Source organism: Hyperolius riggenbachi, chromosome 10 (genome assembly GCF_040937935.1).
Source record: "Hyperolius riggenbachi isolate aHypRig1 chromosome 10, aHypRig1.pri, whole genome shotgun sequence".
Lineage (NCBI taxonomy): Eukaryota > Metazoa > Chordata > Amphibia > Anura > Hyperoliidae > Hyperolius > Hyperolius riggenbachi.
This window is the reverse complement of record NC_090655.1, coordinates 110,362,950-110,389,038: the sequence shown is the minus strand read 5'-3', so window position 1 is coordinate 110,389,038 and position 26,089 is coordinate 110,362,950. Positions and strand designations below refer to the sequence as shown.

The 26,089-nt window shown below is 44.2% G+C and overlaps 1 protein-coding gene and 1 long non-coding RNA gene across 4 annotated transcripts in view; one reads left to right on the top strand and one right to left on the bottom strand.

Annotated features, from left to right (window-relative positions):
- LOC137535508 (uncharacterized) overlaps window positions 1-26,089 on the bottom strand; it is an 89,834-nt gene that overhangs the window by 46,440 nt on the left and 17,305 nt on the right. The gene's annotated exons all lie outside the window — the stretch shown is intronic.
- NEURL1 (neuralized E3 ubiquitin protein ligase 1) overlaps window positions 1-26,089 on the top strand; it is a 372,529-nt gene that overhangs the window by 341,891 nt on the left and 4,549 nt on the right. For all 3 annotated transcript variants that reach the window (XM_068257347.1, XM_068257348.1, XM_068257349.1), the window contains exon 4: window positions 17,769-18,449. In XM_068257347.1, coding sequence (XP_068113448.1) covers window positions 17,769-18,449 — 681 coding nt within the window. The remainder of the gene's footprint in view (window positions 1-17,768; window positions 18,450-26,089) is intronic.

Genomic DNA, 26,089 nt, shown 5'->3' with positions numbered 1-26,089 from the left:
CCCCCTTGCCCGGCATCTGACAGCTGGCTTGGCGAAACTGTTAGCTCACCAGCTGTTACCATACCAGCTGGTGGACTCTGAGGCCTTCCGAAATTTTGTGGCCATTGGGACACCGCAGTGGAAGATACCAGCCCGCAATTATTTCTCCAAAAAGGTGATACTCAAACTATACCATGAAGTTGAGAGGCAGTGGTGTCATCTCTGGCACACAGCGTTGGGTCAAGGGTCCACCAGACCATGGATGCCTGGTCTGCCAAGCACGGTCAGGGCAGGTACATTACTTACACAGCCCATTGGGGCAACCTGGTGACAGATGGCAAGCAGGGAATATGTGGCTGTGCAGCAGACCAACTTGTGACACCTCCACGACTTGCATGCAGGCCTCCTGCCACCTCCTCTCCTCCTGCTACATCCTCTTTGCTGTCGTCGTCGTCCTCCTCCTGCTTGGCTGAGTGGCAGTTCAACTCTACTGGTGCTGCCATCTCCTCTCCAGCTACACAGCCCCAGCTCCCCAGGGCCTATGCTGCATGCCAGGTACGACGGTGTCACGCCATCTTAGACATGTCTTGCCTCAAAGCGGAGAGTCACACTGGAGCAGCTCTCCTGGCTTCTCTTAACAAACAGGTGGATCAGTGGCTGACCCCACTCCAGCTGGAGATCGGCAATGTGGTGTGTGACAACAGTAGCAATCTCATTTCCGCTTTGAATTTGGGAAAGCTGACACATGTACCCTGCATGGTACATGTGCTGAATCTAGTCGTTCAAAGATTTGTGTCAAAGTACCCAGGCTTAGAGGACGTCCTGAAGCAGGCCAGGAAGTTGTGTGGGCATTTCAGGCGGTCTTACGCTGCCATGGCGCACTTTTCTGAGATTCAGCGGAGAAACAAGTTGCCGGTGAGATGTCTCATTTACGATAGCCCAACTCGGTGGAATTCAACCCTTCTTATGTTCTCTGCCTGCTAGAACAGGAGAAAGCAGTCACCCAGTACCTCTACAATTACAGTAGAAGGACACACTCTGGGGAGATAAGGATATTCTGGCCCAACAACTGGACACTCATGCGAAATGCATGCAGGCTCATGCGGCCATTTGAGGAGGTGACAAACCTGGTGAGTCGCAGTGAAGGCACCATCAGTGATTTGATCCCGTACGCTTACTTCCTGGAGCGTGCCGTGCGTAGAGTGGTGGATCAAGCTGTGGAGGAGCGTGAAAAGGAACAGTTACAGGAGGAAACATTGTGGGATCAATTCTCATCAGAACCAGATGTTTCCTAAACACCTGCGGCAGCACAGAGGGGGGAGGAGAAGGAAGAGTAGTGTGGGGAAGAGGAGTCAGACTTGGATGATGAGGAAGGTGTTTCTTTGGAGGAGGAGGAGGAGGTGGCAGAAGAACAACCGCAGCCAGCGTCGCAGGGGGGCTTGTGCTGCTCAACGTTCCCTTGGTATTGTTCGTGGCTGGGGGGAGGAGGAGGACTTACCTGACCTCACTGAGGAAGAGCAAGAGGAGATGGATAGTACGTCTGGATCCAACTTTGTTCAGATGGCGTCTTTCATGCTGTCAAGTCTGTTGAGGGACCCCCGTATAAAAAAACTCAAGGGTAATGAGCTGTACTGTATGGTCACGCCACTAGACCCTCGGTATAGGCACAAAGTGGCGGAGATGTTACCAACTCACCTGAAGGCAGAAAGGATGCAGCACTTGTAGAACAAGCTGGCAACTATGCTTTACAATGCATTTAAGGGTGATGTCACAGCACAACGCAATAAAGGCACCACTGCCAGTAGTCCTCCTCCCATGTCCACGCAGGCAAGGACAGGATGCTCCAGCGATCTCATGGTGATGTCGGACATGCGGACATTCTCTAGTCCAACGCCTCGCCTAGCCCTTCCGGATCCACCCTCCCAATGCCTGGACCGGCAGGTAGCCGACTACCTGGCCTTAAGTGTGGATGTAGACACTGTGAGCGCACGTAGTGTCACTGTGCCTATCCGGTACCTGTCTGTGTGTGACAGGTGCACATTTGTAATACCAGTCACTGCATAACTGTTCACACTACCTGTGTGACCGCACGCTGTGTAATATACCACTCCGAGCATACCTGTTAATTTCACCTGTGTGACAGCTGCAGATTGTATTGTAATTGAATTGTAATTTTCAAAGTTCGCCTCCCCGTAGAAGTCTATTGCGTTTCGCGAAAGTTCGAGCAAATCGAACTTTCGTGGAAGTTCGCGGTTCGCGAACCAAAAATTGGAGGTTCGGGCCATCTCTACACCCTAGTGGCTGCATCTCAAGTGCTTTGAGTCTGCCAGGAGAAAAGCGCAGTATAAATGTTGTCTTGTCTACATTGGTAAAATTTGGCCAATCAAATTTGGATGTGTGTATGCACCTCTAGATATGGGTGTTCTAAATACCCCAAAAATCATCTCAGTAAATGGGCTTTCATGATGCATCTTGGCCTGTCCTTAATGCTGCTCTCAGGCCTGGCAGCAGTACAGGAGCAGTTATGTAAAGACATACCACAGTACACTCTTGTAGAGATGCAATGCTCTTTCTCTCTGGTGAAGAAATGACATAACTCTCCTTTTGCTTGGTCTTATCGTGTTCCATGCAATACAAGCTCTGCACAGGTCACATAAAGGAGGGAAAGTGACACCATGCTCCTAAAATGTAGTGATGTCATCAGTGAGTGACGGATTAACAGTTGTATACTAATTACGCTTTATCAAATCCTCAGTCATTCTTAAGTAAATCCATGATGATAGGGTAGTAGGTTTTCTTTTTGGGGCCTGAACACATTTTCCCAGAATCAGTGTAGTGAAGAGGCCCATAGAGCTGTGCTGAGAGTGCTTGGATAAGACTCTAGATATTATATGGTAGTGCAGAAGAGGAGATTATATGGCCATGTAGCTAACATATTTTACACAGCTGCTCCAGCTCAGAGCAGCTTGTGTTAAGACTTGTATAGATTGATAGTATACACAGCAGCACATATATGTGGAGTGCAGCTTGGAGGTTACCCAGGTTTATGATTCCATAAGAATTGGCAACAATTGGCATATGTCTGATGAAGATGCTGGGAGGTGACAAATGTATTTTACAGCTGTGCACTGAGAATAATCCAAACAGCTGCTCTCACTCAGTGTTTTATGTAGACTGATATTACATTCGGAAAGAATATACAGGGAGTGCAGAATTATTAGGAAAGTTGTATTTTTGAGGAATAATTTTATTATGGAACAACCATGTTCTCAATGAACCCAAAAAACTCATTAATATCAAAGCTGAACATTTTTGAAAGTAGTTTTTAGTTTGTTTTTTAGTCGTAGCTATTTTAGGGGGATATCTGTGTGTGCAGGTGACTATTACTGTGCATAATTATTAAGCAACTTAACAAAAAACAAATATATACCCATTTCAATTATTTATTTTTACCAGTGAAACCAATATAACATCTCAACATTCACAAATATACATTTCTGACATTCAAAAACAAAACAAAAACAAATCAGTGACCAATATAGCCACCTTTCTTTGCAAGGGCACTCAAAAGCCTGCCATCCATGGATTCTGTCAGTGTTTTGATCTGTTCACTATCAACATTGCGTGCAGCAGCAACCACAGCCTCCCAGACACTGTTCAGAGAGGTGTACTGTTTTCCCTCCTTGTAAATCTCACATTTTATGATGGACCACAGGTTCTCAATGGGGTTCAGATCTGGTGAACAAGGAGGCCATGTCATTAGTTTTTCTTCTTTTATACCCTTTCTTGCCAGCCACGCTGTGGAGTACTTGGACGCGTGTGATGGAGCATTGTCCTGCATGAAAATCATGTTTTTCTTGAAGGATGCAGACTTCCTCCTGTACCACTGCTTGAAGAAGGTGTCTTCCAGAAACTGGCAGTAGGACTGAGAGTTGAGCTTGACTCCATCCTCAACCCGAAAAGGCCCCACAAGCTCATCTTTGATGAAACCAGCCCAAACCAGTACTCCACCTCCACCTTGCTGGCGTCTGAGTCGGCCTGGAGCTCTCTGCCCTTTACCAATCCAGCCACGGGCCCATCCATCTGGCCCATCAAGACTCACTCTCATTTCATCAGTCCATAAAACCTTAGAAAAATCAGTCTTGAGCTATTTCTTGGCCCAGTCTTGACGTTTCAGCTTGTGTGTCTTGTTCAGTGGTGGTCGTCTTTCAGCCTTTCTTACCTTGGCCATGTCTCTGAGTATTGCACACCTTGTGCTTTTGGGCACTCCAGTGATGTTGCAGCTCCGAAATATGGCCAAACTGGTGGCAAGTGGCATCTTGGCAGCTGCACGCTTGACTTTTCTCAGTTCATGGGCAGTTATTTTGCGCCTTGGTTTTTCCACACGCTTCTTGCGACCCTGTTGACTATTTTGAATGAAACGCTTGATTGTTCGATGATCACGCTTCAGAAGCTTTGCAATTTTAAGAGCGCTGCATCCCTGATATCTCACTATTTTTGACTTTTCTGAGCCTTTCAAGTCCTTCTTTTGATCCATTTTGCCAAAGGAAATGAAGTTGCCTAATAATTATGCACACCTGATATAGGGTGTTGTCATTAGACCACACCCCTTCTCATTACAGATGCACCTCACCTAATATGCTTAATTGGTAGTAGGCTTTCAAGCCTATACAGCTTGGAGTAAGACAACATGCATAAAGAGGATGATGTGGTCAAAATACTCATTTGCCTAATAATTCTGCACTCCCTGTATATAATCCATGATGTTAAAGGGCTGAAAACCAGGACACTGAGCTAAAATAACTTGTCCAAGGTTACTAGGCGCCACAGAGAAGAAAACAGTGGCTTCAAAAAAGTGCCACCTAGTAAGCAATGGGGTTGTCAGAGTGCAGAACTGCCCACCCCCCAGCTAAACAATGGGGACCATCAGTGCAGAAAGACACTTTGGTTTCTCAACAAACTAGCACAACTAGTAATCAACCCTCCATTGCAAAAGTGCAAAGATCTATTTTTGAGAACAGCTAAAAGGAGTGCGACAAATTTGGCTGCCTGTTATGCAGTTCGCAGCTACTAATAGCAGGCTTTTAAATGTACACCTATTTGTGGTTTCCAATATCTTTTAAGTTGTAGAATTGTGGCTGGGGATCAATAAATGGCTTAATACCTAAATCTTTTCTCACCATTAACCTTCCTTGGTAGACAGAGAGAAATGTTCACCTTTTCACTATAAAATTGACTAGAAATAGATCAATTGTTTGAAGTTGAAGCAGACCAAGTGGAAATATCTCTCTTCATTGCATCAGGGCTTTTGGAGGAGGCTTCCTCCTTTCCCTCTTCTCATCTATATACAGTAATACATTTTCAGCCTGTAGCAAGCAAAAAACAACTCATTGCGTGTTTTTTTTTTTTAGCTGGTTAGGCAGGAAAGGGTATCATAGGTGTCATTCAGCAGGACCAATGTCTGTTCATTTTATGGATCCCAATAAAAAAAAAAAAACATTTTTTGACTAAACCTTGTGAAATGTAAATTCCTGTGGATGCCAATGAGTAGAGCTTCTGTTACAGGGGGTAGTTGAGTTGATCAGTGAGGAGGTTGTGCTTATTGAAGTAGACCTTCACTGTCGGGCAGATCTAAGCTAGCGTCTCCTCTGCAAAATTAGGTTTACACCTGCATGTGGGGTCGCCCAGAGCAGCAGAAGCTGAACGCCTGTAAGTCTCTGTTTTATGCAGGCTGTACACAAGTCAGCTCAGCTAAATGGCAGGAGAAAATAGAGAGGTGGATGGAAGGAGCAGATGATGTATGTGGATAGCCATGGTAACCACTGTCTGAGTGCGTGTCTCATAGTGACAAAGGTGGTGAGAACCTGTCTCTTAGAAACCACTCGAATACCAACAAAAGGTGCATGTTTATCTTCACGGTCAGCAGCCTGGGTGCCTTTGTCTGCAGAGATTATGTGCGAGCGGAGCAGATGGCAGCCTGTCATTTCTGTTTCACTGATTTACCTTCTCTAATAATCATTTCAATGCCTTTCCTTTTGGATAAATTCCCAAGTGATCTTAAAATAAATGTGTACTGCTTCTTCTTTTACCAAATACATTTTGCGGTTTATATTCACTAGCACGTGCTTCAGGTTTTCTTGTTCTGGTAAAAATGTTTTATAGATTAATGTCAGTTGCTGTAGTCTTGCCACTGCTGCAGAGATCAGCATATGAAAGCCATGCTGGGGTTAGTAGTACCTCACATCTGCCCCGTTTCAGCATCAATTGTGGCTGCCTTGTGTCCTGTACTGTAGGAGGCCTCCACAAGCTGGGTGCACCACGTGCCACCCTGATGACCTCATCCTGAGGATTAGGTTAGAGTTAAGGCACAGGAGCACGGGGATAGTCATTGGCATGGGGAGAGGGAAGATACGATTTACCATTTCTCTGCATAAAGGGAGGCTGCCCACTAGACCACCAGAGAGATCATGGTGCACTGTGCAGGAAGTGCTGGGGGCATCATATAGCAGGCACTATAAATTGACACTATAACTGGGGGCACTTAACAGGAGAGATATGAAATTGGGTACATGTAAGAGGAGGTTCAATGGAAATTAAACAAGGGAGCCATTATAGTGTATATACTTTTAAATACAGCTTTATTTAAAATCAAATATATCATACATAGTACCAGCAACAAAATGTAAGTGCTAGGATAAATAGCCAAACAAAATCTGTGGCTTTTATCTACGGTAGCACTTTATGTTTTAAATCTAAAATAAGGGAAAACAGAGTGATCATGTTTGAAAAAAATCTTAAAAAAACAGAGACAATACAATAATAACTGTGTAACGATAAATTTCACTTAGGTGCCATAAGTAAAAATGAAGATAATTCTAAATCAACAAGGACATCGCTAGAATGACAAAAAGCACCAGTCTATGAGGTGAAAACTATCTCTAAGTATGAAGTGGCTAATGTCCAATAACAAAGACAAGAAACATGCTTGAATAGCAGCTTATAATGTATTTGGTGCTTGAAATTGGTTTGGTGTCATTTGCCAGGGCTATGAGAGGAGAAGAGAAAGTGAGATCCTTTCCTTACTCTCCTACTTACAGAATAATTTCAGTGACACCTTTCAGGTTTCATACTTTCCTAAAAATGTGCTGCGGTGAAATATACTGGCGTTTGGTTGAACCTTATTCAATGAACCTTGTAGCAAAAGTGCTGTGGCAATCACTGCTGTGCATTTCATAGGTAAAATCTGTATCTAATGTGTACAACTCACAGCACCTCTGCCTGTGGGAGTAGAGACTTTATTAAGCTTCTGAGGAAACGCAGGAATAAATAGGATTACGGTAACCATTCCCTGGTGGAAGTCTATTTATAGTCCTTGTGGCTGCTATTAACATTAATTTTACTTGTACACATGTAAACAACATAGTTTACAGCTGGGAGTCAGTATCTTTTGTTAAACAGAACAATGAAAAATAAGTAATCAAATAGTAGGACAGATGCATGGAATATCTTGAGATATATTACAAGTATCAACAATCTTTATAATAAGTTTTGCCAGTATGGATCCTATGGCTGGGGTTTGATAAAAGCCATGGGTCAAAATGCACAAAACTTTTTTCAGGATTTATCTCACATTGGGCAGTTCTCTTTACATGAGTTCTCTTTCATGGGGACAACAAAGTGCTGCTCAGCCGTTGAATTGCTGAGAGTATGCACCTTCTGGTTGCTTTATAATGCAACTGAATAGGAGCGTTTGTAACCACACGTGTCAGTGGTTAACATGTGGTGCAGTTACTGCCCAGTAAAAACAAACACGCAGCACATCACATAGTGGGTGGCTGCCACCTGCTCAGACATGCATGCATAGATGGCAGCTACTGCTACCTCACCAGCCAGCATGTACGAGGCAATACTGCAGGTTGCCGCACTTGTCCTGTGTGTACGAGGCAATACTGTAGGGGGCTGTGCTTGTCCTGCGTGTACCAGACTATACTGCAGGGTGCCGCACTTGTCCTGTGTGTACGAGGCAATACTGCAGGGTGCCGCATTTGTCCTGCGTGTACGAGCCAATACTGCAGGGTGCCGCGTTTGTCCTGCGTGTACGAGGCAATACTGCAGGGTGCCGCACTTGTCCTGTGTCTACGAGGCAATATTGCAGGGTGCTGCACTTGTCAAGCGTGTACGAGACTATACTGCAGGGTGCCGCGTTTGTCCTGCGTGTACGAGGCAATACTGCAGGGTGCCGCACTTGTCCTGCGTGTACAGGGTGCCGCACTTGTCCTGTGTGTATGAGCCAATACTGCAGGGTGCCGCATTTGTCCTGCGTGTACGAGACTATACTGCAGGGTGCCGCACTTGTTCTGCATGTACGAGACTATACTGCAGGGTGCCGCACTTGTCCTGTGTGTACGAGGCAATACTGCAGGGTGCTGCACTTGTCCTGCGTGTACGAGGCTATACTGCAGAGTGCCGCACTTGTACTGTGTGTACGAGGCAATACTGCAGGGTGCTGCACTTGTCCTGCGTGTACGAGGCTATACTGCAGGGTGCCGCACTTGTACTATGTGTACGAGGCAATACTGCAGGGTGCTGCACTTGTCCTGCGTGTACGAGGCTATACTGCAGAGTGCCGCACTTGTCCTGCATGTACGAGGCAATACTGCAGGGTGCTGCACTTGTCCTGCGTGTACGAGGCTATACTGCAGGGTGCCGCACTTGTCCTGTGTGTACAAGCCAATACTGTAGGGTGCCGCACTTGTCCTGCACGTACAAGCCAATACTGCAGGGTGTCGCACTTTTCCTGTGTGTACGAGGCCATACTGCAGGGTGCTGCACTTGTCCTGTGTGTATGAGCCAATACTGCAGGGTGCCACACTTGTCCTGTGTGTACGAGCCAATACTGCAGGGTGCAGAACTTGTCCTGCACGTACAAGGCTATACTGCAGGGTGCCACACTTGTCCTGTGTGTACCAGACTATACTGCAGAATGCCGGACTTGTCCTGTGTGTATGAGCCAATACTGCAGGGTGCCGCACTTGTCCTGTGTGTACGAGGCAATACTGCAGGGTGCAGAACTTGTCCTGTGCATACAAGGCTATACTGCAGGGTGCCACACTTGTCCTGTGTGTATGAGCCAATACTGCAGGGTGCCGCACTTGTCCTGTGTGTATGAGCCAATACTGCAGGGTGCCGCACGAAATTTTCTTCACGTGCAAATCTTGACCATATTAAAAGTAGCCAATCTCACCTGCTAACTTTAATAAGATTGTTTACTTTACTTCCCGGGTCAGTGAAAATGTAAATGTTGTGAAAATTTTATAATGAAGAGTTATTTATAGATGAAGTTAAAAAAACAGGTGAGATAAGACCTAAGAAAAGTTTTCTGTGCATCAGGGCCATAATGTACCCAAAACAACTGTCAGCTGATTGGGACACTGAATAAATGGTGAGTGCAGCCAGACCAGGATCATCCACAAGGCAATCTAGGCAATTGCCTAATGCCTAATGGGCATCAAGGGCCCACCTGGCCTTTTTGTCTGGCTCCTCTTTATTTTAGCTTGCGAAAGGGGCCATAGGGGGGTCCCAAAGCTTCTACTTTGCCTAGGGCCCCATTTTATCTTAATACATTTGAGTGGAGCATCCCACTGGCAATGGTGACTAAATTGTACATATAATTTTGCAGTATTCAAACTTTTTGCAGCATGGTATAAGATGAAGATAGTATCAGACTGCCAAGTCCTCTGTTAGGGAAGACTGCAGGATTGTACCGGAGTCCTCCTTGTAATGGAAAATGCTAGGCTTTGCTATACGACCTTGCTATACGCTGGGCTGCTTTCTTGTCGTGTTCATACTGCTTTTACAATAGATTTTACATTAAGCATATCATGTTTTTCAGCATATTTGTATCAGTTTATTTTGTGTTTAGGACAATTTTTTAAAACTGTTTTAGTTCTCTATTAGCAGTGGCGTAACTACAATTCTGCCCCCCCCCCCCCCAGCGAAACTTTGATGGGCCCCCAAAATGTTTAAACCCCTTCCCTTGCCTCCCGTTGGTGCCCTTCACGGTCTTGGGGCCCATCTCACATAAAACATGATCTTCACACCCATAATAAGTGTAGCCACAAAAACACCTGATCTTAACGACTTCACCACTGAGGGGTTTTACCCCTTGAGCACCAGAGCAATTTTCACCTTTCAGCGCTCCTTCCATTCATTCGTCTATAACTTTATTATTACTTATCGCAATGAAATGAACTATGTTTTTTTTTTTTGCCACCAATTAGGCTTTCTTTAGGTGGGACATTATGCCAAGAATTATTTTATTCTAAATGTGTTTTAATGGGAAAATAGGAAAAAATGTGGGGAAAAAAATCATTATTTTTCAGTTTTCGGCCATTATGGTTTTTAAATAATGCATGCTACTGTAATTAAAATCCATTTTAATTGCCCATTTGTCCCGGTTATTACACTGTTTAACCACTTCACCCTAACTGGACGAAAATTTTCGTCCAGTTAGGCTGCGCGCCCAGCGATCAATTAAAGGGATTATAAATCCCTTTTACTGATCGGACCACCCCCCCCCCCCCCCCCCCCGGAGAAAAGCCGACAGCGTCTCTTCAGACGCTGTGGCTTTTCTGAGATCAAAAAGTTCCCCGTCTTCATACTTCTTCCTGGGAGCGAGATCGATCGCTCCCAGGACTTTTTGACTGTGGCCATCTTGTGGCCAAATAGCAAACTACACCAAAAAACACTTTGTATACAATAAATACATTTTTAAACATTTAAAATCCCCTGTTTACCTCCCACACCAAAAAATACCCACATACAAGTTTTAATAAAAAATAAAATAAAAAATTACAATAATAAAAAAAAAAAAACATAAATAGTTACCTAAGGGTCTGAACTTTTTAAATATTCATGTCAAAGGAGTATATCAATATGATTTATTAAATTATGGGCTTCTAAATAGTGATGGACGCAAATTGAAAAAATTTACCTTTATTTCCAAATTAAATATCGGCGCCATACATTGTGATAGGGACATAATTTAAAAGGTGTAATAAGCAGGACAAATTGGTAAATAAAGTACATAGGTTCTAATTATGGTAGCATGTATTAATTTCAAACTATAATGGCCAAAAGCTGAGCAATAATGATTTTTTTCCATTTCTTTCTTAATATTCCTGTTAGAATGGATTTAGAATAAATTAATTCTCAGCAAAATGTATCACCCACAGAAAGCCTAATTTAAAAAAAGCTATAGATCAATTCATTGTGATGAGTAGTGCTAAAGTTATTGGCAAATGAATGGGAGGTGAAAGTTGCTCAGATGTAAAAAAAAATCTCAACCATGTAGGCTGAAGTGGTTAAATTATGTCCCTATCACAATGTTTGGCGCCAATATTTTATTTGGAAATAAAGGTGCATTTTTTTCGGTTTTGCGTTCTTCCCTAATTACAAGCCCATAGTTTATAAAGTAACAGTGTTGTACCCTCTTGACATAAATATTTAAAAAGTTCAGTCCCTAAGGTAACTATTGGTGTGTGTTTTTTATTGTAATTTTTTTTTTTTTTAATTACAAAAAATAAATAAATAAATAAATTGGGGAGTGTGGGAGTGTGGGAGGTAATGAGTTAATTTATAGTGTAAAAAAGTATGTATTTGTATATGAAAAATGTTTTGGATGTAGTTTTACTATTTGGCCACAAGATGGCCACAGTAATTTTTTGTTCATGCGACCTGTAAGCGTCGGGAGTAAGCTTACAGGAAGCACAATGAGGCTGGGAAACTTTTTGTTTTTTCACAATGATCGTGCTGCTTCTCATAGAAGCAGCCGATCATTGCTGGGGGGCTGAGATCAACGAACGGGAACGGTTTTTCCCGTTCATTGATCTCCGGGCGAGCGGCCGGCGGCGTGCAGGAGTGCGGGAGCGTTCGCATGAACGAGTGGGAGCGCGGACAGCGGCAGGAGGTGCGTATATCTACGCTCCTGGTGGGCAAAGGGTGTAAAAAGGAGCGTAGATATACGCACGCATGGTGGTGAAGTGGTTAAGTATATACCCCTGTATCGGAGAAAGGGAAGTTTAGTAGTTGGGGTCCCAAAATGGCCCCTTCGATCGCAGCACCCCTATAGTTGCGCCCCTGTCTATTAGGAATCTTTGGAGCATTACAAAAAAATATATATTTTCGCCTGCTAGTTTTTTACTTGTTAAAGGGGCACTATGGCAAAAAAATTTAAAATTTTAAATATGTGCAAACATAGACAAATAAGAAGTACATTTTTTTCCAGAGTAAAATGAGCCATAAATTACTTTTTTCCTATGTTGCTGTCACTTACAGTAGGTAGTAGAAATCTGACGGACGTGACAGGCTTTGGACTAGTCCATCTCTTCAAGGAAGATTCTCACGGATTATTTATTTTCAAAAGCACTTAGTGAATGGCAGTTGCTCTGTCCAACTGCCAAAAAACTGCGTAGCTAGCAGGGAAGCTGGCCAGCATCATTGTTTAAATCCATTTTAGGTAATATCTTTATAAAGAATAAAAGCCTTGCTGAGAATCCCCTATGAAGAGATGGACTAGTCCAAAACCTGTCGCTTCTGTCAGATTTCTACTACCTACTGTATGCAACATAGGAGAAAAGTAATTTATGGCTCATTTTACTCTGTAAAAAAAGTTCTTCTCCTTAGTCTATGTTTGCACGTATTTTAAATTTTACAATTTTTCGCCATAGTGCCCCTTTAAGCTTTTGAGGGAAGTGTAAAGTCAACAGTAACATTACAAAACCAAAGTCCCCAGACTTGATGACTATTGGCAGAGGCGGGACAAGGTCCTCCAGCACCCAAGGCTGAGACACCAAAGTGCGCCCCTCCATCCCTACCACCCCAGCTGTCACTCACTGATTGCTATTAGACTAAGAGGTGCCACAGGGCCCACAACCTCTCCAACACCTTAATATCTAGTTATCTGGCTTGCAGTCACTGCCATGTATCCCCTCTTCTTATCTATTTCTGCTTCATACACTATTAGGAATGACAGCTGAATGAATTGTGCGCCCCCTCCTACACTGCGCCCTGAGGCTGGAGCCTCTCCAGCCTATGCCTCGGCCCGGCCCTGACTATTGGTTATGTTTTACTGTTCTCTGTGGAGCCATCTTATTGTTTCTAGTGTGCAGTAACTCTCTCAGGTCAGGTAAACAAGCCGGTGAACTCCAAACTTATATATTTTTTGTTTGTGGTATGTGTTCCTGATCGAAGGAAAAAATGATTTAAAGAGACAATGCAACAGAGAAAAACCTCTGGGGCATACTTACCTCGGGAGGGGGAAGTGTCAGGGTCCCAATATAGCTTCCCCATCCTCTGTAGCCTGGGGGAATCCAATGCTGGCTCTCCGGAAAGTCCGTCGACAAATCCTGACAAGTTGTGCACCTGCGCGATCCTGCACAGACACAGTAGCGGCTCTTCATTTGGGCTAAGGCGGAAATAGCCGAGCCTGATTAATCCGTTCTACTGTGCATGCACAAAGGACTCTCGTCTGCACAGTAGAGCGGATACGATCAGGCTCGGCTATTTCTGCCTTAGCCCAAATGAAGAGCCGCTACTGGATCGTGCAGGGACGGATCTAGGGGGGGGCAAGCGTGTATCTTGCCCCAGGCGCAGTTTGTTGAATTCTTAAAAAGGCGTCAAAATTTGGATGGGGAATGGCAGTTTAGGCGCCAAAACCTGACCTTGCCCCAGGCGCAACTTGGTCTAGATCCGTTCCTGTGGTAGGTAAATATTTACCTTACCGCTGTATCGGGGGTCGCAGCACTGGATTGCTGGGACAGTGGAGGACAGGGGAAGCCTCATTAGGATCCGGAGGCTTCCCCCTCTCGAGGTAAGTATACCCCAGAGGGGTTTTTTTTATGTTACAGATTTTCTTTAAAAATCTGTACTGGTAGACTTCTCTCTACCAAGGTAAGTATGTTCTCTTTTGAAGGTTTACTTTAAGTGATCCCTGTCTGTTACAATATGTCTAATAATACAAAATGTCTTACAAAAAACAAAAATGTATGCAGCTGAAATAATTTTTTCTTTAAATATTATTTTTTTATATATATATTTGCTTAAAAAAATGAACGTGTTGTTATTCACTGAAGCTGCAGTATTGTGTTTTAGATGCTGTGACTTGTAGCTGTAGCTCAGCATCTGTGTATTCTCCATCTCTGGCTATGTTATCCCTGTTCTCACTTTTCTTCCTCTTCATCATTAAAAGTTTAAGTTTTTAGATAGTTTGGATAGTTTGCACGGTGGAGATCCCAGAATCAGAACAAGAATCCTGCCAGGCTGTTATAAAAGGGAACATTCTAAGATGTAAGATATCTCTGTAGAAATGTTCTGCTCTCCCAGCTGCAGGGGTCGTGTTCAGGTCCACGTTAACCACATAATACAGTGATGGCTAACCTTGGCACTTCAGCTGTGACAAAACTACAAATCCCATCATGCCTCTGTCTCCTCAAGTTATGCTTAGAGCTGTCAGAGTATTGCAATGCCTCATTGGACTTCTAGTTCCACCACAGCTGGAGTGCCAAGGTTAGCCATCACTGACAAGGGGGCTTTTAGGACCATTGTAGTCCCTTACACACCCCAATGAGTTCTGGGTCACCATGAGCTTGCTGGTTAGTCTGTGCCTCTCGGATTTACAAGCCCTACTCCATAGAGCCAAATTAATCCATGCCATGCACTGATGAGGATCAAACAATCCGAAACAGTCTGTATGCATGTTGGATTATTATGGCTCTGTACATATTAACAAGCTGACACATCATTGCATTCCAGCGGTTCTGGAGGTGTGTTTAGCTTCTAAGGGTACAATGGTTAATTTGCATATATTCAGCAGTGGTGCCTGGGAGACATCTCGAGCTCACTTCAACCCGAATTATCGCAAATTCTTTCTGTTTTAGGAAAGCAAACTTTTGTTTTTCTTGACATAATATGTAATTGGCCATGTAACCTGCCTGCCTCTTATCTGCTTCACATCGTCACTTCTGCTAATCCTCACATCTCCACATCTGCTTCCAGAGGCCAGCTTGCAGCCTAAGATTTCCATTGACAGATTGCCCTATTTATTAAGAAACTGAAGCAAAACACTGCAAGCTTTCTGCAACATTTTCAAAACATGATTACAGTCCGTTATCCGGCACTGTCAGGGATCGGCTGATGCCGGATAAGTGTGCTTTCTGGTTACTTGAGATTCAATGTTTAACCTGCGTCTAGCTAATTGATTAATCGGGACTTGTTTGCGGCATTGATTTCTAGCAGACTTGATTGATGGAGTAGGCTGGATATTGATGAGAAAAATCAACCATTGTATGGCCACTTTAACAATAATTTACTGTTCTATCCAGTGCCTTACTGTAACCTCACCCCTTAACCACTTCCAGACAGGTAGACGCATTTAAATGTCCTTTTTGGAACCTGTTAACGGCTCCAGGACGTTCTAATGCGTTGCTCGCTCCCGCCACCGCTGTGCACGTGTGCGCACCTCCCACGCCGCCATTAACCATCAGGACACCGCGATCCATGATTGGGGAAGAGGAGCGAGCGATCTTCTACCCAATCGTAATGCCTGGAATGAATGGACATGACCCTGATCAGGGGCCATGTCCATTCATAAAACAGGAAGCCATCAGAGGCTAGGAAAATATATATAAAAAAAAGTTAACACTTCCTGTAAAACAGGAATGTTCGCAGCGCCAGTGGCCAAAAAGTAAAATTACACATACACTTATAATTAAATATTAACCACCTTAGCGGTATGGACGAGCTCAGCTCGTCCATTACCGCCAGATGGTGCCGCTCAGGCCCTGCTGGGCCGATTTGCATGAAATAAAAAGCAGCACACGCAGCCGGCACTTTGCCAGCCGCGTGTGCTGCCTGATCGCCGCCGCTCTGCGGCGATCCGCCGCAAGCAGCGGCGAAAGAGGGTCCCCCCAGCCGCCTGAGCCCTGCGCAGCCGGAACAAATAGTTCCGGCCAGCGCTAAGGGCTGGATCGGAGGCAGCTGACGTCCATGACGTCACTCCGCTTGTCGCCATGGCGACGAAGTAAGCAAAACACGGAAGGCCGCTCATTGCGGCCTTCCGTGTTACTTCTGGCCGCCGGAGGCGATCAGAAGAACGCCTCTGGAGCGCCCTCTAGTGGGCTTTCATGCAGCCAACTTTCAGTTGGCTGCATGAAATAGTTTTTTCTTTATTTAAAAAAAACCCTCCCGCAGCCACCCTGGCGATCTTAATAGAACGCCAGGGTGGTTAATAAAGTTAAAAAAAGAAATTTCTAAAAAAAATACATAAATACTTGCCTTAGGGACTTAGCTTTTTGAATCTATATTTTATGAGGGTATACTACTATTACTTTACTACATAGGGGCTTGTAATTATGGACCGGAATCTTATTTTTCCAGTTAAAATGCATTTAGAATACAAAAAAATTCTTAGCAAAATGTACTACCAACAGAAAGCCTAATTGGTGGCAAAAAAACAAGGTATAGATCATTTTATTGCAATAGGTAGTAATAAAGTTGTTGTCGAATAAAAGGGAGGAGCACTGACCGGTAAAAATTACTCTTGTCTGTGAACAGTACTGACGTGCATACACGTCAATACTCTCCTGCACTGTATACTAGACCCTTGCTTGACACATTTTGGCAAGTTACAGGAAAAAAAGGCAAGGAAAATTAATTTGATCACTTTTTGCACTGAAATCCTGGGGAAATTGAACGCCAGGGAGGTTAACTGGCACATAAAAGAAGCGTTTCACTTACCTTTGGCTTCTACCAGCCCCCTGCAGCCACCCTGTGCCCTCACCGCCCTGGAACAATGCTTTGGTCCCCCCGCCACGGCTAAGTTTTGTTTTCGGCAAATCGCCAGTCGCCGGTCCAATAAGCTTGTGCGGCCCTGTCCGCATGCATCCTCACTAGCGCTCACGACGCCGTCCTGTGCAAACGCAGTACAAGATTTTCTGGACAGTCACCGAAAATGAGACTTAGCTTTTTAATGTGTCTGTTAAGGTTCTGTTTAAGCTATTCTTATATCCTAGAACTAACCAATATTCTCATTTAATCAGATTTGGTTTTGTGGTCTGACGCCCAGCCCCTCCTCCTGTAGCTAATTATTTTGTAATGCCAATGGTGGCAACAATAGCAGTTTTATGATGTTACCACCTAAACCTTTCAATGTGCAACACCCCCTAAATCAGAGTCATTGGCTGCTTGTGAATACGGAAGAAGCCCTTCACAACTAAAGGTCATGCCGCATGACAAGTTGTTGCTATTAACTTGACACAAAAGATAGGATGTCTACAGCCCTCTTCATTTGCATTATATGTTAGTTCTAGCACTGAAGTAGCTTGTTGGTCCACTGCCAGCAAACCACCGACAACGAAGCAATGTTAGTGCACAACAGCGGTGACCTAGAATGCAGCTGAACAGGGCTTTGGTTATTAAGTATTCCTTGCTAGTAACGAACCATGTTGTGCTCACACCCCTTATAGAGCACGGTGCTCTTCATTACAAGCTGCCAGTGGCGTAGCAATGCAGAAGTTGTGACCACATTAGGCCTTCAACCACTGTATTAGCTCCTCAGTGCTGCTATGCAGGTAATGATCACCTCTATATCTGCTCAGAATTGTGGCAACAGAGCAAGGTCTGGGCTGTGTTACTTCATATGTGTTACCGTTATTTGGTTAGACTTAAATAGACTTGTCAAATGATGTTGATTGTACGTTGTAATCTAATAATTACCGATGTTTTCATTGCAGATAGTGAGATTATTCCTCCAGACTGTGCACGGCCAAGATCATTTACCGCTATCCCTCGACCATCTCTCCGAAGAGAAACGGAAGACACACGATTATCTGTTAGCTTGTGTGATCTGAACTTGCAGGAAGAAAACTTCCAGTCCATGTCCATCATGTGTCCCATCCCACAGAACTCTCTAAACTCTCAGCATTCCCACCTGCTCCCGTCACACCTAGAGAGTGACCTCCGCTTCCATCCACTTCGAGGGGCCCACATCAAAACTTTAGATGATCAAACTGTGGCCAGGCTGGAGCATGCCCGAGAAGAGCGGACTTTAGTGTTCACCAGTAGACCACTCCGAATTAATGAAACCATATTCATCAAGATAAACAAATCCAATGCATCACGATCTGGGACATTGTCTTATGGAGTGACATCTTGTGATCCCAGCACACTGAGACCTAGTGACCTTCCTTATAACCCAGAGTCCCTTGTTGACCGAAAGGAGTTCTGGGCTGTATGTAGGGTTCCGGTTCCTCTTCAGAGTGGGGACATCTTGGGATTTGTTATAAACACAGAAGGTGAACTGCACTTAAGTCATAACGGAAGTAGCACTGGAATGCAAGTCTGCGTGGACTGTTCACAGCCATTGTGGATGTTCTTTGGTCTTCATGGAGCCATCATGCAGATTCGTATATTAGGTAAGAAACTATTCTTATATGAATTAAAAGTGTTTGGGAACTTACATTTAAAAGTGGTTCCGAATGCAGCAGATTAAAGTACACTTGTATTGGTAGTCGGGGTTATATACTGATCTTTATATTTGGAAGCCTGTGGATGGTCCAGAGGCTTCCCGAATCTTTGTAGAGGCCACCATTCCAGAGCAGGGTCCCTCTTCACACCCTGACTGCACTCCCAACCATGAACAATTGCATCCGCAGGAGTAAGGTCTGCACATGCTCAATGGAGTAAAGTCACCTTTGCACAGCTTTATTCCTCTGTGTGTAAATGCTTTATTCTACTTCACATCTGTGAACCTTACTTACGCATACTCAGTCCGGATGCACCCGTTCATGGCCAGGAAACCAGAAGAAACCTGTTCAACAAGCTTTTATAGAATAGCTTTACAGGGACCCAGTGCTGGGCTGTAGCAGGACCAAGCAAGCCTTTGGACTATCCTGAAGCTTACCACTACTGAAATAAAGCATCTAACTTTATTCAGCTGATGTAGAGCATATGCCCAGAACTAAGATTATGCGATAGCTCCACCCTTGCTTCAAATTTCCTTGCAATGGTCTTGATAAATCTCCCCTTCTGACTTGAATGGGCCCTGATATGTTAAGTACCACTGAAGCAAATAAAAGAAAAACAATGAAGTCCGTTCAACCCTTTTGCTTCTTAAATATTCCCTACACTGTCAGTATCCTGAAACAGGACTTACATCAATAATATAAGTGTAGTATATTATTGATCAGAGCCACATTTGAAGACATATTATTGACTCTTAAATGCCCTGTCCAGGAATATTTTCATCAGTGTAATGGCTCCACAGTGCGATCTCACTACAGTAGCAGTATAGAGTCAAGTTTATAGAAAAGCTTCATTTGACCCCTGCCAAGAAGACTACTGCCCCTTAAAGGGGGTTTACGAAGAGCAGCAGACTACAGAGCCTGCAGTCCAAACCTCACCCACAACCTCCCTTCTCTGGAGCCAGGTCACACACCCTCTCATGACATCATCGTCATAAGCAGCAAATCGATACAGTAAACCATTAAATTGAGAGTAACTTGGTTTGAGAACGCTTTGAAGTACAAGCAAAAATTTTTGTGAAATTTTGACTTGATATACAAGCAAATACTGTTTACACGTGTCACCTCATTACAACTGAGTCAATGGTCCTTCTCACCTTGATGCTGCAAGGTTTTATTTACGCTGAGTGTAGGGACTGTGCAAAGTCACATTTCCATGAACTCTTCAAAAGTAATCAACTACTACTGTTGATGGATTAGTTCCTTGTTAAAGCCACACAAAAAGAAAGGTTGGTGTGAGGCAATGATTCTATTAGTTATAGTGAAAGCCTTGTTTACAACTTTATTTTATACAGTACAATTCTTAGTATAAAAATTATACAGTATTTCTATAACTGTTTTTGGATTATGGAACAAATCACTTGAATTTAGCTTAATCCTTATGGGGAAATTTGCTTTGATATGAGTGTTTTGGATTACAAGTATGTTCTCAGAACGAACAATGCTCACAAACCAAGGTCTGTATAATGAAATCAGGTGTGAAACTAAAGCCGACCATATACTGGTGGTCCATATCGACCAACAGGCAGATCCCTCTCAGTCAAGCATCTATATGATCAAATCCTCCCACACACTGTATATAGATTTTAGCATGAAATCTATTACAAATCTGTGCATACTGCCTGCTGGGTCCCCTGGTCTCCCAGTAGTAGGCTTTCAGAATTGGCCTCATTTAGTCTTGGGTTTAGTTGGGCTGCTGGTCTCATGTCCCATGTTAAGGAGAACAGAAAGTCTAAAACAACCCCTCCTACTGGCCATGAAGATGTGTAAAGTGAACCCAAGGTGAGAGTTATGGGCTGGCATATTTACAGCATTTCCTTCTATACAATTCCAGTTGCCTGGCAGTCCTGTTGATCTGGCTGCAGTAGTGTCAGAGTCACATCCATGCGTCTAATTCAGTCAGACTTGGTCAGAGCACCTGATCTGCATGCTTGTTCACGGACTATGGATACAATTATTAGAGGCACAAGACCAGGGGGACAGCCATACAACTTGCATTATTTAAAAGGAAATAAATATGTCATCCTCTACATAACTCTCACCTTGGGTTTGCCGTTAACCCATTTGGCGTTATGATTATTTACGGATTTAAGGGTCTAAAAGCGGTGCAATTTTTTTTGCACCCTTTCAGTCACCAAAATCTGGAAAATATCATGCTGCCAGGAAGATTTGCAGCAGTTTTAAAACCATTCACCTCCCTGGCTCCAGCATTGCAGTTATGCCTCCATCCTCCGGGTGGCGCTGCAACTCTAAAGTGAAATTGCTGGCTGCCGTCATGACGACAGCCAGCAATCTCACCAGGAGGAAGCAGAGCCGCGGAGGAGTGGAAGAAAAATGGTGGCCAACGTCGGGATCCCCCAGGAGGGATGTACAAACGCCCGCTGCGCGCTATACTCTGCACACAGCCTCCGGCAGCTACCCCAGAGTTCGGGATTACTGCCCCGACCCCAGCTTGGAATTACCACCAAGGAGGTTAATGAGAGCCGTGGTATTAGCACTGTCTCTCTTTCCATATCCTAGGCTAATACACTGTGTGTCCTTTTAACATGTACCCTTCTCTGTGGGTTGGAAATGTCCTGGCACTTTGTCAGTCCAAGATCCCTCAGGATCACATGACTGCTGCATGGTTGTAGGTTTACTACTAAAGTTCAAATTCCTCATCTATTATCTAAGAAGCACTGAAGCACTCCGGAGCCCAACTTTTACCGTTCTTCACATGCCCAGCTAAATAATAGATGCAGTGAAAACAAACTCTTGATAGGTTTCGGTTAACAGGAAGTATGTGGTATGGAGCTGCATGTGCGATCCTGGCAGCACCATGTTAATAATGCAGTTACCACTGCATCTATTATTTATCACCTCTATCAGTGGAAATGGTGGATATGAATAATCCACGAAGGCAGAAAACAGAATGGAATGGTGAAGAAAATGAAACCTGGAAAATAGCAAGTGTAAAAAATTGTGTAGCCACAGCAGTAATCCAGGATATTCCTCTGTGCAAAGCATACTGACCAAGCCAGGGGCACAGCATGTGACAGGCCTGACCAATCCATAATGAAGCAATACACTTTATAGTCGGTGTTCTATATGTAATCTACATTTAAGTACTGCTAAATGTATTTAAAGGACACCTGAAGTGAGAGGGATATGGAGGCTGCCATGTGCATTTCCTTTTAAGCAATATCAGTTACCTGGCAGCCCTTCTGATCCTCTGCCTCTAATACTTTAAGCCATAGACCCTGAACAAGCATGCAACAGATCAGGTGTTTCTGACATTATTGTCAGATCTGACCAGATTAGTTGCATGCATGTTTCTGGTGTTATTCAGGGACCACTGCAGCCAAATAGATCAGCAGGACTGCCAGGCAACTGGTACTGTAACAGAAAACCTGTAAAACAAAAAAGTGCCCCTGGGCGTACTTACCTCGGGAGGGAGAAGCCTCTGGATCCTATCGAGTCTTCCTCTGTCCCACGGTGGTCTCACTGGGCCCCTCCGAATGGCAGCCATGTAAATACTTACCTCTCCGGCTCCAGCACAGGTGCAGTAATGGCTCTCGGCTCAGAATCGGGCGGAAATAGCCAATACCAGCCGGGTCCACTCTACTGTGCAGGCGCAGGTCACCTGCGCTGTAGAGCGGATCCAACAGGGATCGGCTATTTCCACCTGATTCTGAGCCAAGAGCTGCACCTGCGCTGGAGCCGGGGAAGGTAAATATTGCAGGTGCTACTGCGCCTGTACCACAGCTTGATAAATTGTCAGCTGTAGCTTCGGAGAGGCCCAGTCAGACCACCATGGGATGCAGGAGGACAGGGGAAGCCTTGATAGGATCCAGAGGCCTCTCCCTCCCGAGGTAAGTACGCCCAGGGGCACTTTTTTTTGGTTACAGAGTCTGTAATAAATATGGCAGCCTCCATATATAGTTATCCAACATGTGATCTACAGTGACGGAACTACTAGAGGAGCCCTGGACTTCTTCCTTCCATTCCTCCACTTGGGCCTTCCTCCTGTTCTCCCCGTCAGCCGCCTCTCATCCTCATCCTCCTGTCCGTAACAGAAAACTGCAGTAGTGCTGCAATATTACCATCTTCAGTGCTGAGGGCTCTCTCTCTGCTGCAGCCACCTGCTCTTTTCTGCCTCCATCTAAGTCTTCTTCTGCATGTCCCATGATGTTAAGTGGTATGCAGAAAGACCAGAGGCAGAGAATAGTGGGCAGCTGCAGTGGAGGTGGCAATATTCCAGCACCACGACTGTGCGTATATGTTGTGCAGAAAATGAGGATAAAGGGCAATTGCCAGGGAGCACAGGAATTGGGTTCTGATGAAGGGAGGGCAAGAAGAAGTATTGGCCCCCCTGGGAAATGGTCCCACCTCACTGGGGGAAAGGGTGTTATTAGAGCGGCACTGGCTTTATGACCCTGGGGCTTGCCATGATGTGGGGGAGGGGCAACATAGGAAAGGAAGTCCCAATAAAGTATAGCAGTGGAGCATGCAGTAGGGGTGAGTCATCAGGTGTCGGGGTTTGGCTATTAAGTAGCCAAACCCTGGATTGTTATCAACTAGGCCCTTGCTATCGGCTTGTTTGTGTTAGGTCTGGGGGGATGGTTAGTATTAGACCTAGGTATGAAAGGGTGTAGTGTACAGTATAGTACATGCCCCGGTATATCCTACAACAGCTGAGTTCCACTTTTCCCAAATACAACATGTCTGATCAATATGTCCAAGCCTAGATGCTTTACAAGATCAACCAGATCTCCTTTAGCCTTCCATAAGTGGCTCACATCACACAGCTGAGTGGAGGACAGACATGTGCCATTTGGTTTGCCATATATTTTAGGAAAGATAAAATCTTTTGTAACAGTCCAAACTAAAAATACATAGAAACTAGCTCTAAAACACTTTTTCTAAGAAGTGAACTCAAATATGATGGGGTCCACAGGGCGCAGTACTCTTCCGACAAGAGAAAGGACAGAATGCTCGTCAGGAGCCTGTATTGTGTGAGGAATTCTGGGTACAGATGCCCCATCATTTCCTGATGCTTTCATTACCGGGAATTATGGAAATGTAGAAGGGGAGCAGCTTTGATTGACTGGCTATGGGAGGAAATTCTTGCTAAGCACCACACAACAAGGGAGGAGAGACCTGCAAAATACAGAGGTCTGGGTACAAGCACAGCTTGCACCACTTCCTAACAAAGGATGCGAAAATAAGTCACTGCACTTTCCTTTCTAGAGATCACTGTTCATTCATGTCTGAGCTGATAAAAAGGCTACATAATTGAAAAGGAATGACAGCAAACCTCCATTCTCCCCCCAACTATAGAGTAAATGTGTAAACTAAACATTGCAGGAGAAGAGAGAGGCAGCACTGAGTAAAGTATAGAGTCTATGCCTGATAAACCATGAACACAAATTAACTGTTTTAATAAACAGGGGAGACAGACAAGTAAAATGTGGGTTTCCATGTATAATAGAACTATTTACAGTAAAGCTATAAAGGGTGAAAATACATAAGCTGTATTTTTTTCCTTATTTTCCTTTAAAAATGCATAGAAAATAAGGTAATTACTAAACAAACAAAAAAAATCACACACAAACTATGCCCTGAAAAAATCTATATATAGATCATTTAGGTGTGATAGTTAGAGATAAAGTTATTGCAAAAGTAATTAGAGCTGCGCCTACTGTGAATACAATCTCAGTAGCTAAGTGGTTTTAATGAGATGCAAAAAAATGGTATGCAGTTTGGAATTTGATCACGCAAATACAGCAGGAACTGAATGTGATTGGCCCTGTTCCGAGCTGCATGCAATTTACATGAAATTAGAATGCAAGGACCATCTCTATTTCTGAGGATGGAAGGTTTTCTCTGCCCCATTGCTTTTAGTTTCCAGAACTATACAATGCAGAACATTATGACCAATATGGGCTCTGTGTTCAGTTGAACAATTGAAGCAAATTCCGTATAAAATAGATTTGTTTCTGTGTTATATAAATAGAAGCCCCCAAGCCACTTGGGAAATGGCAGCTGAAGCATCTGGCGAGTATCACTACAGCATACATACAGCAGCAGCAGGAGTATGTGCAGCAACAATGACAAACGAGACCCTGGGATATGTGTCTGCGCCTGAGCTCGCATGGAATGGGCTTGTCACACCCCATTAGGGACAACATCGCTGCTCCTTCCCTCCTTTCAGTGAATGATTCTGGTGATGTAGCAGAATCTGTTTGTGCGTCTTCTGATTCCTGAATGTGACTCGTGACAAGTCCAGCTGCCTGCAGCTTCCCCTCACGTTGCAGCGGTGGTGCCTACCCTGAGTACTGGGGGGGGGGGGGACTCTGTAATGTGTCGCACATGATGGATTCACTGTACACAATACAGTATTTGCCTTCCAACTGCATCCATTGCTCTTATTTCGCTACCATGATTAAAGGCTTTTAGCGGGTCAGCATTCATAACTAATAAAAACAAGTAATCATTAAATTTAGCTATAGGAAATGTATATTTCCTGATCAGAGGTAAACAATGGGTTTCTGCTGGAACAGACGCTGGTTTCAGCAGAGCATAGGAATCTGCTAATAAAAACATCAGGAAATATGTCAGGATTTGCAAATCTGTTTTGAGAGCTGTATAAAAAATTTGACCACAAAACATTTTACCCTTCATCCAGCATCCAGAGAAAAGGAAGTCTGTCCATTCTTATCAAATGAAACAGCTATTTAGGCATAAGAGACACGACCTGCCACACCAGAAAGAGGAGATAATCAAACAGCCCGTGTTCACTGGCCTGTGCTGGCATTACCCACGTGGCTGTGCAGTCTCACTACTAATCAGCCCAACACCAATTAGTTCTTGAGTGCCATTCTGGACTTCTGGGAAATAATTTTTTGGGGGGAGGGGTCGGACACAAGGTGGGGGTTATACGAAGTTTGGAGGGGAAACTATTATCTGGTAGGTAGGGGAAACGCTTGTAGCAACAGTGAAGGCATGTTAGCTATGGAAGGGAATAATATTTAGCACCGGGGGAGGGTTGTGGTGGTGGTGATGGTGGGGGGGAGGGGAGGGGGGGTGTTGTGCAAGGTTGGGTGGGGGGGGGGTTATCAACATGCACTGTTCATTTTTGAGAATAGGGTAACACTTTTCTAACACTGGGGAATTGGGTTGGGTTGAGGTTGAATTATTGACAAATGCTGGGTATTTGGCTACAGAGAATACACAGTATGAAACCTAGAGCTGAAATTACCAGGGGAGAATTTGTGTGTGTCCTACTTATGCCTGTTCAGATTAACTGACAATTCTGAATACAAGAGCCACACCTTAAGACACAATGGAGTGGATACTGCCAGAAATAAACCACCTACGGTTGCTAGGGGCACTGAAAACCTGTTTCCAAGAAAATGTGGACCATAATAGTCAAGGCACAGCTAGAAATAGTAATGATGAAAGCTCACCATTGAAATGCCACAGAGATTTAAGAAGTCGATTTGTCATTTAACTAGAGGATGAAAGAGATGTAAATTTTTCCAGTCGATTCG